The sequence below is a fragment of the Danio rerio genome, chromosome 20 (assembly GCF_049306965.1).
Source record: "Danio rerio strain Tuebingen ecotype United States chromosome 20, GRCz12tu, whole genome shotgun sequence".
Classification (NCBI taxonomy): domain Eukaryota; kingdom Metazoa; phylum Chordata; class Actinopteri; order Cypriniformes; family Danionidae; genus Danio; species Danio rerio.
Window position 1 is genome coordinate 30,477,578 of NC_133195.1, and position 19,939 is coordinate 30,497,516.

General features: G+C 35.9%; 1 protein-coding gene across 2 annotated transcripts; it reads left to right on the top strand.

Annotated features, from left to right (window-relative positions):
• Positions 1–300: 300 nt before the first annotated feature.
• vrtn (vertebrae development associated) lies at positions 301–6,181 on the top strand. Of its 2 annotated transcripts, XM_073932528.1 has the most exons (3): positions 302–439; positions 2,968–3,316; positions 3,420–6,181. In XM_073932528.1, the coding sequence occupies exon 3, from the start codon at positions 3,483–3,485 to the stop codon at positions 5,001–5,003; it is 1,521 nt and encodes a 506-aa protein (XP_073788629.1). In that variant the 5' UTR covers positions 302–439; positions 2,968–3,316; positions 3,420–3,482; the 3' UTR covers positions 5,004–6,181.
• Positions 6,182–19,939: the final 13,758 nt, after the last annotated feature.

Genomic DNA, 19,939 nt, shown 5'->3' on the forward strand with positions numbered 1-19,939 from the left:
TATTGGTCTGACTGACCTAAAGTGGCCCTCTTTATGTGAAGGGCTCATAAACGAGTCAGCTGGGTTTTGATTTAAATGTAATATTAAATAGCATGTGGTATAGGTGCTGGTAGAAAATATTTTTGGTTGGGTAGTCTGTATAATAACAATAACAATAATAATCAACTTTTCTGTCTATCAGTAGTCCTCACAAAACAGCTTCCATTGATAAAGGTGTGTGAGCGTGTGTAGGGGCTCAGTGATTGACAATTTCCTGGAGGAGGGTCTCTCTTATCATGTGAAATGTCCACTTCTCGCGTTCAGTCGCCTGTGATGAGCACGTTGGTTCAACGCACACAATGGATTAAACTTGGAGTTGTGAGAAGGTCTCAGTTTCGCCATACCTGACTACTTTACGGAACTGATTTAAATCTCAGAAGTGGAAAACACAACAAACAAGGTAGGTTCGCAAAGTAGGTATTGTTAGCCTTGTTTACTTTGCACGATACCGTATGTATTTTTTCTCTATAAAATATTCGTTCATGCGGAGTAAGGTGATTTTAGTCCCATTGCGGGGAATTTCTCGGATATATTGTGTTTAAATACCCTAATTTAGACCAAAAATGATAATCACTACACAGTAAAATGTGACGAATTGTTTAGTTTTGGTAAAGCTGAGTTGTGTTTTACGCGCGTGTAACGGAGACCCTTTGCGTAATTTGTCACTCTCCGTTACATGAGTGAAATCTGCTAATCTTTTCTTTCCCATCTTTGCGGTTTGCGTATTGTTTCAGACTAATAGATTACGTTTTATTCTTTAGACCGCCCAATAAATTAAACAACGTTTTAATTTATGTATAAATGACCTGAATGAAAGCAGTTTGACCTGCTGACCTAGAACAAAATTCCGATGAAAAAATTTCAATACCTTACATTTGCCTCATAGCTTTGAGAAAATATACTGTGCAAGTTGAGAATAAATGCATATTTGCATTTGTATTTCGTATTTAAATTTTTATTTTTTTTTCAAGTTCTTTTACAATATGAATTAGTTTCTAATTGTGAACACTGATTTATGTGTTGTCATCTTTATTTCTAAGATAAATAAAGCAAATACTCTATAGTTAAAACTGTATTCTTTTTTTGAGATCTTTGCATAACTATAAGAGTTAATTTACAGTTCACTCTTTTTAAGAGGTGTAAATATGTTCAAATGAAAATAAATAAAACTACTTGCGTATAGTTGCCAACTGAGTTTACAATACATCCATAAACCTTATAGACAATTGAGTAAAATGTGAAAAAGTACACTAAGTACAGAAATTGATTGATGAATTTAATGGCATGTTATTTTTTAAGTAGGCGATTTGGCTTAATCAAATTCTTGATTAATTGAACATTTTACTCTATTACGATTAATGAATGATTATTTTATTTATTTATTTATTTAAAAAAAAAATTTGCCCTCATAGTTCACTGGCAGGTTTTGTACAGTAAATATGCTTACACGTTACAAGTGAGAGATTTTTAAATCATGGATGCATTACTTTTTTTTTTATATAATTAAAAGAAACAAACACTATCTACTGTCTATGATTATTTATTAAACATCAACGTTGAATAACTGATATTAAAATAAACCTTGCCTAAAACCAACAGCCACTTTTTTCTTTTACAGAAGTGAAAACAAATAACTTGCACATTTGGAAACTAAATTAATTATTTTTTAACGTTTTCAAAAGCAGGAAATCAGCAGTATCTCTTCTAAAACAAATAACTCTAGTATATTCTGTAAATCAGTGATTCCCAACCTTTTTTTTTTTTTGCCTTAGACCCCCTTTTCCGGCAGAAAATATTGTAAGGCCCCTTTCCACATTTAATGATATTATCGCTCATAAGTTTGTAGTATGGATGGCAGAAATGAGGTTGTTTTCAAACAAACTGGATGTTTATTACTGTATCTAGATAAGTTTATGCACAAATAATAGCCTAATGTAAAAAGTAAAAGCAAAACATCAGTAGGCCATTTGTATTGGGTACAACTTGTGGAATTGGGGATGAGTCGTCTGCAAATGTCTTATTAATTTGGACGACCTCATGCATTTTTTAGCATTAACTTTGGTGCAGGTAAGGCACTGTGGCTGGGTCAGGGATTATTTGCTTTCAGAAAATGGAACTAAACCATAGTTCAGGTAACTATATTGAATTGTATTTCCTGCATTTTGTGTATTGGTAGCGCTGCAGCCCGAAATGTTTGGAGCTCCCTCACTGGGTCCAGTATGCTTGGGTCATTACTATTAGGTGAAGGTGACTCTGTCTTTTTTGGGGAGGACAATTTACAAATTTGTCAATTTTTTATGGTCAGCCAGGGATAATATGAGCTAAGGCAACATGATCATTCTCCTTCTTGTCCACTGTTAAAAAGGTTTTAAAATATGATGGGACTCTCCATAGAGCTCGCTGAGGCCCCTTTGTGGGCTGGGACCCTCTTGTTGGGAAGCGCTGCTGTAAATAATATTTTAAACAGTGCATTTCTTCAATCTTCTTTTAACAAATATTTTAATGTAAATAAATTTTAATGTAATGGAAAATATGCCATCTGAAGGAATCTCTGGCGCAGCTTCCAATCCCTGTCAATATTGTGCAAAGTGTAGTTACATTTTTCGAGAGGTGCGTGGGTATGTGACCGCACGAAGGTTGCGCCCGACCTTGTGCGTTCGATGCAGAAGTTTAAATCAGCCTTAACAGAGTGGGGTCACGTGACCCCATGTGCGGTAGGAAAAGTAATTGAAAAATTGACCTTGAAAAATTAGATGAATTATAGGTTCTAAATGTTGATTTCGATTACGTTTTGATTAATCGCCCAGCCTTATTATGCATTCTAATCATTTAATACTTATACATACCTTTTAGCATTCATTTAAATATACTCTTTTAAAACTTCAGTATGTGAAAATCTATTTATGTCTTTTTTGTATGTTTGTGTAGTTATGATTCAAAGGGCAGAGGCGGTGCTCTCGGTCCTGGGGGAGCTGCAGGAGGCCACGGAGTGTGTGGGTCTTGATGCCCTCACTAAAGTTGCAGTTGAGGTGGAGCAGGCGCTGGCCCCTTTCCCACTTCCTACAGCACCCTGCTCTGAGATCTCCTCATGGCAGGGCATCGACGCAGTGGCTCACAGGCTGTACCCAGGAGATGCACCCACAGGTCTGCTGCCTCTGGTCTGCAAAGGAGAAGGAAACCTGTTGTTTGATGCAGCTAGCATGCTTTTGGTGGGCTCTACGAGTCTGAGTCTGGAGCTGCAAGTCAGGACCGTGGTGGAGATGCTGATTTGGAAGAGGTACTACCTGTGTGGAATGATCGATTCTAAAGTGATGCTGCAAGCTGCCAGATTTTCCCTGTGTGCCGAGGAATCTCAGGATATGCTCAATCTCCCCATTCAGGTGCTGGAGGCCATCTTCGATGCAGATGTCAAGGCCTCATGCTTTCACGGGTCATTTGCAAACATGTGGCATGTGTATGCACTGGCCTCTGTCCTGCAGTGCAACATTTATTCGGTTTATCCCATGTACAATTTAAAGATTCGGCCATATTTCAACAGGCTCATTCGTCCAAGGATATGGTCGAAAGACACAGAACCGTTGACCCTTCACATCATGTGGTCAGGTGACCTGGAGGCAGGCTCCGTTTTCAAACCCCACAAGTTTGTGGCCCTAATTCATGCAAGCGACCTCAAAATTGGGAGCCCCAACAGCGAGCAGCGTATGCCCTTGGTGAAGTCACTGGAGCTTCAAAATCAAGATACTCAGCTGTCTTACTCCAACCTCAAAAACAAGTTCAACATCACCAAGAGCACCTTTTATCGCTGGAAGAGGCAAAGCATCGAGTACCACAAGAAATCAGTGGCAAGGTATGAGGCCAAACACTTTTTCCTGACGTCCTACAAACAAGGAAAGCTCATTCCCCTCAGCCAGTTTAAAGAACTTTTCCCAGAAATTCCAAGGTCCACGTACTACGCATGGAAGCAAGAGCTTGTGTCCTGTTGTAGCCTCTCAGGCGGCTCTACGGGGGAGTTGAGTCCTGGAGACAGCACTGAACAAGACTACTGGTCCTCACCAGAAGTCAAGAAGACGCCAGGCCAAGGCAGCTTTGCTAACATGTTGGCCTTCAAATATGAGAAACTGGAAGGAGAACGTAACCAAAATGTGACCTTAATGCAAGAGGCGAAGAAGAGTCTGCAGGACTGTATTGTTGCCAACACCTCGTTCCCATACAGAATCTTCAAAAGAAAATTTCCGGGCATCTCTAGATCCACATACTACAACTGGAGGAGGGAAGCCATGCTGTTTATTCCTTTCAAGGAACACTCCGGTAGCAGCGAGGAAGGCTCGGATGCTGACAAATCCCAGAGTCCCAGAAGTCAAATGTCCCCTTCTAAGTTTGACAGACAGAAACTGTCACCAAGAGTGAGGATCTCCAGACGCAAACACAGAAGCCTGAGGCTGGCGTACCACCACAGGAAAATGTTAAGGGAAGAAGCCAAAATGCACATCCGAAGGTCAAAGATGTCCTTCATCAAATTCAAGCTCAAGTTCCCTACGGTTTCCTCCTCTTTCTACTGGCTCTGGAGAGTTTCTTTGAACAGGAAACCTGAAAAGCCTGCTGTGATGTCTAACTCTGAGGAATCCAAGAGCTTGGCCGTTTCGCCAGACGTCTTCCAAAAGATAAAAACTCAAGGAATGTTTTCTTTTGATGGGAACATCGATTGCCTGAATGGACAGACAGAATTCACAATGCCTGAATACTCTCGGCCTGACCAGTCCACTAACGACCATATGTTTGTGATGGATGTTGTGGCGCTGGCCAACTTCAAGGCCAAAGCAAAGCTGTTCTTGCAACAGCGCTTTGAAGAAAAGGCCTTTCCTACATTCAAAGAGTTCCGGTCTTACTTTCCTCTTACTCCTCGTTCCACCTACTACATGTGGAAAAGGGCTCTGCATCACGGGGTGCCTTTAATTCATGCCTGAATGCTGTCACATTCATCACCACTGTAAAATCCAGTAATTAAATCCATATTTGACACTACTAGTTTTTGTGGTTCACAATCCAATGTTTTTTTTTTTTAATCTGTTTATTTTTATTTTTTGAGTCACCTAAATATTTGCAGTTCATGCATCTTAATTATCTGTCCCTTTCCTTTGTGTGACCACTTGGTTCTAGCTCAAGGACATTTGCGTGTGTGTGAAATCAGACAGTCTTTGTGTCCTCCTACAGTAAGTGCTGGTGGCCCCCAGGCAAAAGGCAGTTCAAAGACATTATCAGGTTTTCAAATGGCTCTCTTAGACCCCAACCCCCTGAATATTTACAATTTAAATGAACTCAGTCAAAAGACAGAGCCTGGAACAGGTTTTTTTTTTTTTTTTTTTGGCTTTTTATTTCTTTAAAATAGTTCTTCTTGTTTTATTTTATTCATTTTTTAGCTTAAACTATGAAATTTACAATTATGATTTTGTTCTTAATGTATAGTATTTTAATTCATACACTGGAGTGTCTTTATTTCTTTTTTTATACATATATATTTTTATACTGACAATTGAATGTGATCTCTGACTGGGACAACTTTAATATGGCCAATTCAAAATTGAATCCTCAAACTTGAATGTTACAGAATTGCTGCTGTTTTGCACATTGTTATTTTGAGCATGTTTCAGTTCACATTTCCTTTTTTTTTCTTGCTGCTAAGGGTGTAAATATTTGCAATCTCGATATTGTTTAAATGTATTGTAAAGTTATTGTGTTCAACTACCTAGCTGATTTTTCACTTTCACTGTTATGGTGTTCTGTGGCTCAGTTCAATTTGTCCAAAAAATAATGCGTTTACAATGTGCTTCTTTTGGTGAATTTAATAAGTGCACTGTTAACTTTGTTAATGTTATCATGTGAAGCATCTCATGTTTGAGGCCAGTTCCTCTGTGCAATAAAATCACTGTTCTCTTTAAGCATTAATGTAATACAATGAGCTTTAACCATCAAGTGTTAACTTAAGTTGTTAATTATAAGCTTTTGAACTGATAATTGTACACTCTGGAATTAAATCATTTATTACAAAATGATCATGGAGGAAGCTTTTGTTTTATAAACACAACATTGGCTTAATTAAAAGTATGTCTGCATGCATGTTTGAATAAATACCTTTATAATATCAGTATGAATTTTCGTATGGTGTGACTGGCTCCTAAATAATTTATTCTCAACTGATTCATAAATTCTGTGAGGGGGGAAACAAACAAAACAAAAACCTTCTTGTTTATATCCAAAAGACAAGTTTTTAGAGACAGATGCACTAGATGGCAGTGGTGGACTGTTTTATGATCCTTTTTCAATCGAGAGCTGCATTCTACTCTCTTCCCGACATTTCCCATTTTGTGCTGTATAGTCCAATACTTTTACTCTTAATTTAATATACACGTAGGCCGATTGATGTTGCTTGTTGACTACTTTAGTAGATTTTTTGATGATTTTATAAATAGCCCATCAAGCAATTTCTTAATATTTTTGATGATGTCTTTTAGCTTAAGTCGTATAATAGTATGCATTGCATTGTTTTTCTTTTTTCTTTGACGCATTAATCAGACTTTTAGTTTGACATCACTTTTACGTCGCGGGCAAAACGAGCGATTATGAACTGATTGGAGTCAGAAGTTCAGCAGATGGTTTACCCATTAAAAAAGCAAGGTAATTGTTTTGTTTTATTGTTTGGGAAAAATTAGAGAAGTTAAATAGATAAAAACGTTAATATACTATTGCATTTGCCATCCCCTGCTAAAAAAAACAAAACAAAACAAAACAAAGAGCTTAAACCAGCCTAGGCTAGCCAAGCTGGTTTTAGCTGGTTATTTTTAAGCCTGACCAGCTAACAACAGGCCGGAAATTGCCAAAACACCTCTAAAACCAGTAAAGCTAACGTTAAGCTGTTTCCCCCCCCCAGCAGGGTCTGTTTAAAGTCTATTTAACTTGTTTTCCGTTAAGGAGCATTATGTTGTCTGACCTGCGCTTAAAATTGTATGTTGTAAAGTTAAACACTTGTCAGTTGCAGTACGCATAATTAAATAAGTTATATTATTTTGTTATGTTCACAGTGTGTACTCCTTATAGCTTAATATGCACGTTGTTGTAACCTTCTGTAGATTTAGTCATTTGCTATTTTAATGCGCGAGACTTCCAGTTTCGTCTTGTTCCTTTTTTATTTTAGCTGTAGAATATAGGTTGTTGCGGTTTTTAATATTGAAAACTTACATGACTTATCACATGCTATTACTCTTCGACATTTCACAGAAAATGGTTCACTAGGTGTTGCAAAAAAAGCTGGATTGATACAATTGTAGTAAATGCACTTGTATGCGGATTTGAAATAGATACATTCTTTCAGAATTTGTGAATATCTTTTTTAGTTGTACTTTTGAAACTTTAAAGGTGCACTCAGTCTTTGTCTGTTAAAGCTTAATTCCAGGTCATGCATGTAATTCTTCCTCATAGTTACTCTGCGACTTTTTAAGGTACAAAGCATAAGGGCCTGGTATGCACTGGAAAAGGACTGGTATGCTGTAATTTTGAACAAAATCTGCCCAAACTTAAGTTTAGAATTTGTTTCAGGAGATCAAAATCATGAACTTTACAGAAAAGTTTAGAAAAAAAACACAGCGATTATGTAATAGGAAGCCGGGATGGGTTATTTTACTTTGATTTGAATTAGGCGAGTATTCATTTTTGTTGTTGCATATATTCAGTCAAACACACAGCCTTTACTTCATTTGACTTGTACTTTTACTACAGTATAACTCATGGAACAAAAGATCTTTGTATTCTTTAGTGCTATGGTTGTACACATGGGTATTCTCTATCCTCTTCACACAATCTCTTGTCTACGTAAACATTCCTTGTCGCTGTACCTTGCACATGTTCCAGTCTGTTCAGTTTATGCAGTTTTTTTCTTTGACTACCTTGCGAATCGACGTCCCCAAGGCATGGTTGGCATCTTGTTACTACAAAAATTAAATGTGCACATTCAGCCTGTGCAGACAAAGGACAGAAATCCCATGATGTGCTTATAGTACACACCCATACCATAGTATTCATGTTCATACATGTGTGTATTAATCTAAATACCACTAAGAACAACATGGAGAACATAAGCTTCACTGTATTTTTATTTTATTATTTAAAAATAACTAAATTAGGATGCATAGGGACCAATTAATCATAAACAATACTTATAGGTAGGGATGTCCTGATCAGGTTTTTTGGCCCTCGAGTCCGAGAATTTGATTTTGAGTATCCACCGATACCAAAACCTATACTTCTATAATACATAAAGAATAAAAAAAGAGTGAAGAAACAGATCCAGGATGTTCCTTATTTTTTATTTAATTCACCTTATTTTAACATTCAACAACTGTGTTAACAAACCGAGCACATCTGTGAGGTAGCTTGAACAATCAAGTAATAAACAACATTAATTCTTCACTGATGGACTTTAGTGCAACAGTAAACACACATAAAAACTAATATAAAAAACAAATAGCACCTTAACTTAAAATACCCGGCAGGCAATCCCAGATTTACATATCTCACGCATTGCTGTTTTTGTGTAAACTCAAGAAAGAGGTCTAACACTCTGCCACCGCATAGCTATAGATCTGTTAAAAATATCTATATAACAATAAATACATTTGAAGTCAGAATTATTAGCCCCCCCTGTTTATTTTTCCCCAATTTCTGTTTAAAAGAGATACGATTTTTTTTAGCACATTTTAAACATTAGTTTTAATAACTGATTTATTTTATCTTTGCCATGATGACAGTAAATAATTTTTGACAATATCTTTTTTAAGACACTTCTATACAGCTTAAAGTGACATTTAAAGGCTTAACTTGGCTAATTAGGTTAACTAGGCATGCAAAGATAATGAGGCAAGTTATTGTATAACGATGGTTTGTTCTGTAGGCTATTGGAAAAAGTAAAGCTTAAAGGGGCTAATAATTTTTACTTTAAAATGGTTTTTAACAAATTAAAAACAGCTTTTATTCGTGTTGTAATAAAACAAATCTTTCTCTAAAAGAAAAAATATTATTAGACATACCATGAAAATCTCCTGTCTCTGTTAAACATCATTTGGGATTTATATAAAGAAAAAAATCAAGGGGGGTTTAATAATTCTAAAAAATAATTCTATAAAAATGTCAAATTCTGATCGAGTCTGAAACTGCATGATTGGGCCCAATTTCTGATCATGTGATCGGATCTGGATATCTCTACTTATCGCACCTTCGGAAAATAGCTTCATAAAAATTGTATATTAATTAGTTGATTAAAACGGTGTTAAAATATTAGACAGATAAAGAACTAAATCAGTTCATCATGGCTTTCCCATTTATCATCAAATACGTCAATGATTGGATCAGCTGGACTCACAATATTATAGCAGTGGGTTCAAACAGAATGACTGGAGATTTTGTTAACTGCGTGTGTACGATTGTTTAATTTGTTAGAGGTGATCAGTCAGCTCTGACTAATTGTACACTCGTTTGCTAGATTAGACATGGCGCTTTGCTCCTGCTCATTTTGACTAATTGTGGTAATGCTCACAATGCGTGAGGTGCATATACGTGAGAAAATCCCCGCAGATGCCCTAAATGCTTTTCTGAAGCTTCAACAAACTTTTTCCACAAATTTGTCTAATTTCTCCACTCATTATTTTTCATCACTGCTGTGTCTAATTAACTCATTTGATAGTCAATTTGCTGCCGGCTTTCATTCAGAGGCACTTACGGCGAAATAATCCACAAAGAGCACTGCAGCTGAATTCACCATTTACTAACCATTGCAATAATTGTCCCCTGTGCGTAGTTGTACGTATCACAAATATAATGCTTTATGGCATTAAAAGCATTTCCATTACAGAAATTTGATAACACCCCACTGAGATTGCTTTGAGGCCGCATGGGTTGTCTTAGCAGGATAAATCGTGAGATTGTGGATGAGAAAGAAAGAGAAATTGGCAAACATCAGCACCATCCACTGCATGCTAATGCTTAGTGTCTCTTCTGTAATAAGGCCGCCTCATTAGTAAACCCAACTCTCTCATTTAACCTCATCCCTGATAATGACCAAATGACTTCCATTGTGGAATCCTGCTCACCGCTGCACCTCCCTAATGGCCTCTCTCCTCTGTGATTAAGAGGCAAACAGCCACAGACGCGAGCCATGTCGACTTTTGTCTGCTGTAGAGGAGGTGAAAGAGAAGGACAAAGGATAATTGTGGTTATAAGTAATCGCAAGAGAACCATCACGAAAACCTGCAATGCAAACGCATAATTATTATAAATGCCTTTTTGTAAATAGGATTGCCTGGAGACAGTTAATGAGAGAGATATTTTTTTTCTTTTATGATATTTATTAATTTCTAGGCTTGCTATTTGTGTGACATTTCATCTTAAATGTAAATTAGATTTTACAACATTTAGTAGGGGTGTCAGAATTAATTGTTTCCTTGATGCACCGTGATGCAGGCATGGACAATTCGATGTTGGTTCAGTAATAGTCATAACCGGTTTTGTTATTGATTTTATTTCATTACGTCATTCATCTCCTATGCGCTATGTCGCGGTAGAATACTATGGCAAAGGAGGCGAAAGAGAGTAAATAAAATGCTCCAACTACTTAAAAAAGCAGATAATTGTGCACAATTCATTGCTTGTGAGTTTGCTGCTTGTGACAGTCTTTCACTGACATTGAAGAAGTACAGCACACAAGCTGCTATTCCCCTATACTAGGAAGAAAATAAAAACTGTTAAACTCCATCTCTGCTTCTCTCTCTCTCTGTGGATGTTCTTCCTACATCCCTCATCGGTGAACAGCGTTGACAGTTTTAGAGCCAATCCCAGCCCTTTCTGTTGAGCGGGTGAAGACAATGACTAATCAAGTATAAGAACTCACTCAATATAGCGCTTAAAGGAAGCTGGTTAATATTTTAATTTGTTAATTTTGCTATAAATGCTCATGTTGTCTTTTGTGCATGTATTTGAGTTTTGTTTAAAACATTCAGAAGGAGCGTTGTCTTTGACCAGGTAAAATTCAAGATACAGTTGCTGCTTGTGTAAAAAGGACAAAATTGTATTACAAATAATGCATAAATATATTTCTAGATTTTATTTTTTTTGTCTTGTGTTGTAAAGAAAGGAAACTAATTGTGTATGGAAAGCATCATAAATACACTGTAATGGACTAAAAAAATTTAACTGAATCGTTGGCATGATAATCTTTACCAAACTAAACTATGAGACCAGTCTAGGTTCGAAGCACTAAAATTTGGTTGTAATTTTTTCAATTTTTATTTGTTTTTGGTAAATTTTTAAGGTAAGAAAAAATAAAGATAGAGAGACACCAAGACCATACAACAACAAGACATGGGCTGGTGTAAGATTCTGACGGTATGATAATAACCTTGGATAAAAATATCACAGTTTCACTGTATTGTGATTAATGGTCTAAAATATATTCTTTTTAAATGTCTGGGTAAAAAACAAAATCTTTTTTTCCCTTTGAACACAATATATTTAATAGTGTTTTTGGAAACGTAAACATGTCAAGCTAGATGCCTAACAACAAAAACAAAAAATTCAAGCAAATACAAACAGAACGAAGACACAATGCGCGCATACAATCGAGATGTAAACAGAGGGTGTTTCTCAGTTTCATGACTGCAGAAAACGGACTTGTGTTCTTGTGAAGACCGGTCTTGCTTGGTGTTCTCAGAACAACAAATTCGGGAGACTATGAGAACATTGAACGCATCCTGTAAGAAATGAAATGTTGCGTTCTTCCTGATGGTCACGTTACCTTCACGCGTTTGACTGAAAATTATTTAAACATTACAGCATTCATACAACAATTTATTGTTTTTCTCCTTTTCAAAATATATACTATGCATTAAAACATTATAAATATACGTTGCACAATATAAATGAACAGATTTTAATACAAACTTCAGCAAATAAACACTCTTGATGTGTTTATTTCTTTATTAAGATTTTCATGGTAATGTTTACTTTCACCTTTTTATTTAGGGAAGTTTCTGAGACAAATAAAATATATCTCTGAACTTTAATAATAAGTATATACTAAATGCTGCGCTTTCCACCTCCAGTCGCAATGACTTCAGTTTGGTGCTCAAGTCTGCATCGCGTCCTCAATATCAAGAACACATCAGGGAAGTTTCACGCGTCCTCCGTTCTTGCTGTCTTGAGTATTGGAACTGAACTTTGGCAGCTGATAATGACATTACACGACAACTCGAGGACGCCAGACCCCTGAAGAACTCGATAAACTAGATAAACTATCTAAAGAACTATTGATAAACAGCTATAAACTATTGAAAATGCTTGAATTAAATCTGAAATGAAATTTGTTTATGGTATTAGTTCAACAATTGTACTCAATTGTCAAAAACAGAATGAAAAAAGGAGAAATTCTTAAATTCCTAAAATAAGGCATATTTTATTACTATTTCAGGCATTTGAAATATAAACCACACTTGAATTTACCAGTATTGAATTAAAAAAAATATATTATTTATTATTATTTTATATTTAGTTCTTTGAACATGACTTTTTAAGATGATCAGTGTTTTAAAATTGCTCTGACACTTTTCATGCAAATATTATCGTGAAATGTTAAGCACTATATAAACTTTCAAAGTGCTACATGCTGGGGTATGAATTAAAGGTGCTTTATTTTAAATGAATGGTGCTTTAAAAAGTCCTTGAATCTGATGTCCATAAAGGAATCCTGTGGACACCCAAAAAAATTATTTTGCTGCTTGTTCAAACTACTTATTTAAAATAAATGGAAACAACACAATTCTTAAATTTTTTGGAGGGACAACTTATTATTATTTTATTTTCAATCCAAGAAATTTTTAAAAGTTAACTTAATCGATTTGTGTTGGATCAACATGAAGGAATTGTGTGGAGCCCAGCATTTTTAACAGTGTATTTACATTGGGTACATAGGTAAGTTAAGTAAAAAAATAAAAAATAAATAAATAAATAAGGGAAATTAAATTGATTACTAATAGTGGGTGTGGAGAAGTGAGTGGTAGTGGCAAAGATGATGATAATAATAATTATAATAATAATAAAGATAAAATTGAATGTATTAGAGAGTGAAATGATTGCAAACAATCCCCAATATCATAATAATCAATATCCCATCAATATCCTTTAGCACAGACCGCATCTCAGCAACATATACAGATTGACCCCCCCATCACTAGAGGCCTGACCCCCCGCAACAGTGACATCACTCAGTCCTTTATCCCAGTGAGGAAGAATTCTTGTTGTGAAGGTTTTAAACCTTTCGGTGAGGTAAAAATATAGAACTGCCTGACGTAGGTTTTTCTATGTTCAGCTCAGAAGTTTTTGGTTTTAATTTTACCCTCAGCTTGAAATAATATATGGTGCACCACATATATTATATACATACAAACCATAATTTCTGAGAACATAACTTACGTCAAATGTAAAACATTTTAACAGACAATAAGACATACTCTAACCAAACAATACTTTAAAGTACGCACTTTACTGGACGAATAGCAACATTGTATCATATTTTGGTTCTGTCTGTGCCGTAATGGACAAAAAATGTGAATTGTCTACTTGTGTCATGGTGACATCATGTGGTCATTCTCTACTTATGTCATGTTGACATCATGTGGTCATTCTCTATTTGTGTCATGGTGACATCAAGTGGTCATTCCAGCCTGATCTCACAAGAAACCGTAAGTATTTTACGTTTTGCAGTTTAGTGGCTAATTCGTACGAATTCGTACGAGTTCAGTCGTACGAAATGGTACGATTTTAAAAAGGAGGCGTGGCACCTGACCCCACCCCTAACCCCAACCGTCATTGGGGGATAAGCAAATCGTACTAAATTGTATGAATTAGATCGTACGAAATCATACGAATTAGCCACTAAATGAAAAAGTTACGAATTGCTGTGAGATTGTGTTGGTCATTCTCTACTTGTGTCATGGTGACATCATGTGGTCACAATATTAATATGAAGCGTGGTTGACTTGACCTTGCTGAGGTCTGAATTAGGATATTTCAGTTGGGATATTCCCATGCTCAAAATTGATCTCAAATATGCCTTTAGAATATGCTGTATATGTAGTAATGAGTTTACAAGTTTACAAACCAATCAGTAGTATTTTGCTGTACATGTTATTCATTTATAATCCTTGTGTTTTGTTGAAGAATACTTTTTGATTAACGAATATTTTTGAACTGAACTGCAGATTAAATGCAGAGTTCTCTTTTATCAGTCAACATTTAATTAACCTTATTCCTTGCCAGGTATATCTGATTATATAGATATAGAGTTGGATTTTTTTCCTTTTATCGTTAGTCTTGCACTTGATGAGGAGAATATGCTTTTTTCTGAATGGCAGTTGTGCGGATGTTTAGCTTTTGAAGGTCACCCTCTGTGATGCTCAAAATTTAGATCCATCTTCTGCTTTTTAATGTAACCTTGTTGTAGATTGTAGCTTAGGATGGAGTGAATGAATGAAAGAAAGCTTTGTGAACACTCAAAAATGCAAAATTTTTGCTGCATGTTCTAATTAAATATGTAAAATGAGCTTAAAAACAATTTTTAGAGAGATTTTTTTAAAGAAACTTAATGCTTCATGTTCAATCCACTTAAATATGTTATGCTAACTTTATCAAATTGTGGTGGGACTTACTGAATTGCTGGATTTCTTACTGGGAAGTTGAAGACCTGGTTTGGTTTTAAGCATTTCCTTTCTTCTCATTTTCTTGTACAGCATCAATTCTAAGAGAGCTGTTATGTGTTTGAGCAACATTTGTAAGTGAAGGCATGGTGTCTGAGGCAGACTTGCACTCTACTGTGGGAGATTTTCGTCAGTATCCTTGTCAGTGTCTGCTGGTTTTTATTTATAATTAACTCTGACTGTTTTCGGATCGATTCTTTCCTCTAAGGAAAGCAAACCTGGGAAGCACTCACTAGGAAAGGGGTCAGCAAATCGCTGGCAGGTATTTCACACAACGCTGGAATTTATGAGCAATTTATGGAGCAGAAATTCATTAAATTGAATAAATTCTCAGTGTTGGCACATCTTCACTGGCCCGAGAGCCAAAAGTTACGTAAAAGGAGGACTATCCCAGTTTAAATGCATGACCGCATTAGTGTTTTTTTTTTTTTTTTTTGCTTCCTTAATAGAAGAATAATCTGCTGGTTTTCAGTCTTCCATGTGTTCTGTCTTAAGAGAGGGGTTGATGATGGTATTGAATAAAAAAAAAACAAATGTGTTTAAAATCATAGCTTTCCATTAGGCATGGACCGGTATAAGATTCTGATGGTATGATAACCTTGGATAAAAACTTTTTTTTTTTTTAAATCAACAAACACCATAGAGTAGGAATAGTTTAGCAGACAATTTTGCCGGTTTTAAAACCTTGACTTTTCCAAACAGCGGTATACGTTGAAAACGGTTATCTCCTCTAAGGAAATATTAATTAAACTATTGATCAGTATGACAAGTAGAATATAATACATACCTGTCTAATAAGTCAGTTTTTTAAGGCAAGTCAATTCACTTTGCGGTCATCTCTGAAACACCTCTCAGGTTGTATACTCGGTCATACATAAATAGGCAACATTTAAATCTGTCTCATAAGTTTAGTTTCTAACTGTCCAAATCAAACAAAATCTGCATATTTTCAGACCGCCCGAGTTAATGAGCATTAGAAACAAAATGACGACACCAATTTCATTTATGGCTGTTACACATTATCATCCTCTGAATAATGATCGTCTGAACATGAGGCTCTTTGTGGGCATTTGAGTAGTTGCTGTCATGTGATGTGCGTTTACAGGGTGGACTGTACCTCATGTTCGTTTCGTACAGATTACAAAACCAAAAAAAATTGTTTTCAAGTGCACTACATTCATATAAAAGTAAAGATTTCAAGCTTTATTTGGATACATTTCTTATGTCTGTGAATCTTAGATTCCAGTGTGTTTGTTGACCACCAAACAGTTGCAAAAACACAAGTCTGGTCCAAGCTTCTCCAATGGAGAAACGTCAGTCAATGGCAGGCCGTTACACTTTTCCCCATTCAAAACTATACCAGTGACAGGTCTTGTGTATTCTATAATATAGTATTTGGATTACATGACACATATTTGTTACATGACATACATTTGTTAAAGGTCCCTTGAAGTGCTTTGAAATGTGCATTTTCGATTTGATGTTTGACGTAATCTCAACCAAAAAAAAAAAAAAAACGATGAAAGGGTAGGAAATAGATTAGCTACTCCTCTTTAAAGGAACATCTAAAAGCGTGTTGTTTTAATCACAGATCTGACAGTGGGAATGAATTGTCAAATGAAAAGCAAATATGAAGTGTTTTGAAGGGGATGGGACATGTCAATTACTAGAAAGCATTTGATTTGGTCAAGATTTGAAGAGAAACTGCAGTATTGGCTGACATAAAAATCGTTGATCCATTTAGGCGGAATTGACAAACTACAAGCTTTAGATGTTTCTATCAGTTTTATATTTTCTAAATATGAATTTTGTCACTGCTTTAGAGAACTCAAGCTAGATATAGATATACTTCAAACTAACAGACTGAAACAAACATCTAAAAATGTTTTGTTTTAATCTCATGGGACCTTTAATATGCGATTTTAAGTACTTCATGATATACATTGTGTGGTCTGCGTTTCTGCTACATTTCTGCACCAGACATGAGAAGGAATGGCCACTGGTGATTTCAGCTGACTATTAAATTAGATTTTTAGGTGGTAGCTATGGTAATGATTAAGACCACAGTAGGTAAATTAGCCATGACTGAAGTCCATTATTCACCTTTAACCTCTATTATTCACTCAGATTACTTGAGTTATTTTTCAAGCCCTTCAGCCGATAATGATCTCACAGCAACTTTACTGGCATTGTGACCCAGCAAATAGAAGACTCTTTTATAAATGCATATCAGATGTAGGAGTAAATTAAGTGTCGTTTATTCGTTAGCCTCACATTTTGCTGCTTTGACACCCTCGTAGTCTGCCTTTAGCATGCAATGTAGAGTCTCGGACAGAAGCAGACTGTTTATACAGTGTGCATGAGGTAAGTACAGAATTGCCCCTGTCCTTGGTGAATTATTACCCTGTCATTCCCTTTCCACCTGTCATCTTTCATAGCGTACAGCCACATGTTATATTAGTTTGTTGCCAAACCAGTTGGCACTCCATGAGCGTGTAGTTTCTGTCAAGGGAATAGCATGTTCGCCTTGAAGTCTTATAACTTTTGATTTTAACTTCACATTGATTTTCCTATGAGTAGCTAAGCATTGAAAGCAAATTGTTGACATGTAATCAGGCATATTTTCTGATTAGTTTATAATTCTGCTATCAAACATATATTACTAATGCTATTATTAATTACTACATTTTAGAAAATGTCAGTGTTGCACATGGAAGTGCATCAGCTGCATAAAACATATGCCAGAGTAATTGGCTTTTTAGTTTGTTATGACGATCCTAGATAAATCAGGGACTAAGCCTAAGGATAGTGATTGAGTGAGTGAGAAAATGCCAGTTTAGATGGCAAGTTTAAATCTGGTGTTCATATTTATGTACAATAAAGGACAAACTTAACAAATGACTTAATTTTTTTCAATTCTTCAAAATATTATATTTTAAAAAACAGAGGTTGCCTGTGTTTGACCCAAATTTAAGTTGAAAAAAAAAAAAAAAACCTGTACTTCTAAATTATTATAATTCAGATTAATCTGAAATGGACCTTTTAAACCATTTCTGGAATTTTAATTTTTTTTTTGGCACATACCTTCTATTTAAATATCAGAGCACAATTTAACATTGTATCAATGCAGTCTATGTTAGTTTAAAATGTTGGGCTTGTCAAGGCAAGACTTTAACTTTCCTGAGACTAATGAAGCTATTTCTTAAAAATTAAGTAACAGGCCGGATTTTTTTCTGTGTCCGGATTTTGCTGCAAAAATAGTGCAATAACTGGCACCAGTGTTGCCAGATAGGAAAAGTCAAATTTTCATAACAGAACCTCAAACTTACTGCATTCGGAGGAATATTAATATATGTATATTAAATGTTCCAGATGTGTAGGCACATATGAAATACCCCTAGAATCAGAAGGTCTATGATTGACCATATATGGTTCACAGCCTTAGGCATGCATATTAATGATTTTTATGATACATGAGTCGTGTTCTCTTGATGATGTCAGCTGTTCATCGTGTCCAGATGAATGACCTAAAGTAGGCATACATGCAAATGCGGAGGGCACATTATAGGGCACCTTTAAGTGCATTATTATCACTCATCATCTTGGCTAGTGATTGCAGGAAATTGTATTATAGAAGTATTTTTGAACTGATTCCATTTGTCGCACAGTTGGCAGTCAGTGGTCCACTGAGATCTGGAGCTAAAAGAATACATTTCCAGTTTCAGCAGAAGTAAGGTGAACTGTGGCATCTCTCATGTATACGCCTCTGTACACACCCACCTGGACTTCGAGTTAATTTCTCTTCAGGCTCCATCATAACCGCTGACCCTCTTTTTCCATCGCTGGTTATTGTGGAGGGGCTCCTCTTGCGTTTATCAGCTTTCAATTTGCTGTGTTTGAGCTCTAGGGGTCACAGTGCAGTCACACTACTCTCTCTGGGTTTACGGCTTTTTAATCAACTTCTACAACCTCTTCTATCTGTGTGCTGCTGGCCTGAGGGAGCAGGGGATGTGGGAGGATACAGGACTGTATCTCCAAAAATACTGACTTCAGCAAAATGGTCGTGGAGATGTCTAAATGAGCCTTTCACTTCTTAAAGCTCAACCCTTTACTGAACGCAAACTGTACAGTATTCTCGTTACAAGGTGTCAGACTTGTTACATAATTGACATAATTTTTCCCACTTGAGGGAAATTTTATATAATATTGTGTATCCTTCATTGGCAGAATTTGCGTTATTGTCTGTCAGCAGCATTGTGACTAACACTAATATGTTGGGTGATATTATGTAATTTATACATTTAAATGTGTTTAAAAGGAGTCTCTTAGGCTGTATTATGAATGCTTGTATTATTGAAAGTACTGTATTATGTACAATTCATTACAATATTTTATGATAAATGAGACCTATCAGACGCACACATAACATAAATGTAATGGTACATTTGCACAGATGATAAAGGAGTTCTTTTGAGTAAACGAATAATCTGACTGAATAAGTTAATGATACTTAAAATGATTAGTCTATTCATGTTGTACATAATGGCAGATATTTTGTTATCTTGTTCCTCTCTGTTAGGGATAGGTACGTAATTGGGTCAGTAGCTGAATACCGATAACCTTCATTAACAAACGGTACTGTTGATGAAACTTACTGCTTTGTCTACATAAACTTTAGTGGTAATATTCAATTCAATTTATCTTTATTTGTATAGCGCTTTTACAATGTAGATTGTGTCAAAGGAGCTTCACATAGAAGATCATAGTAAATTGAAACTATGTCAGTCCAGTTTTCAGTGTTTAAGTTCAGTTTAGTTTAGCTCAGTTCAGTGTGGTTTAACAATCACTACCCAGAGTCAAAGCACTAAAGAGCAAATCCATCGATGCGCAGGTCTACAGGTTCTAGACCATGCAAGCCAGTGGCGACAACAGCGAGGAAATGCTTTTCTAAAAAGATAGGTCTTCAATCTAGTTTTGAACTGCGAGAGTGTGTCTGAGCCTCGGACATTATCAGGAAGGCTATTCCAGAGTTTAGGAGCCATAAATGAGAAGGCTCGACCTCCTTTACTTGACTTTGCTGTTCGAGGTACTAGAGAAGCCCAGAGATT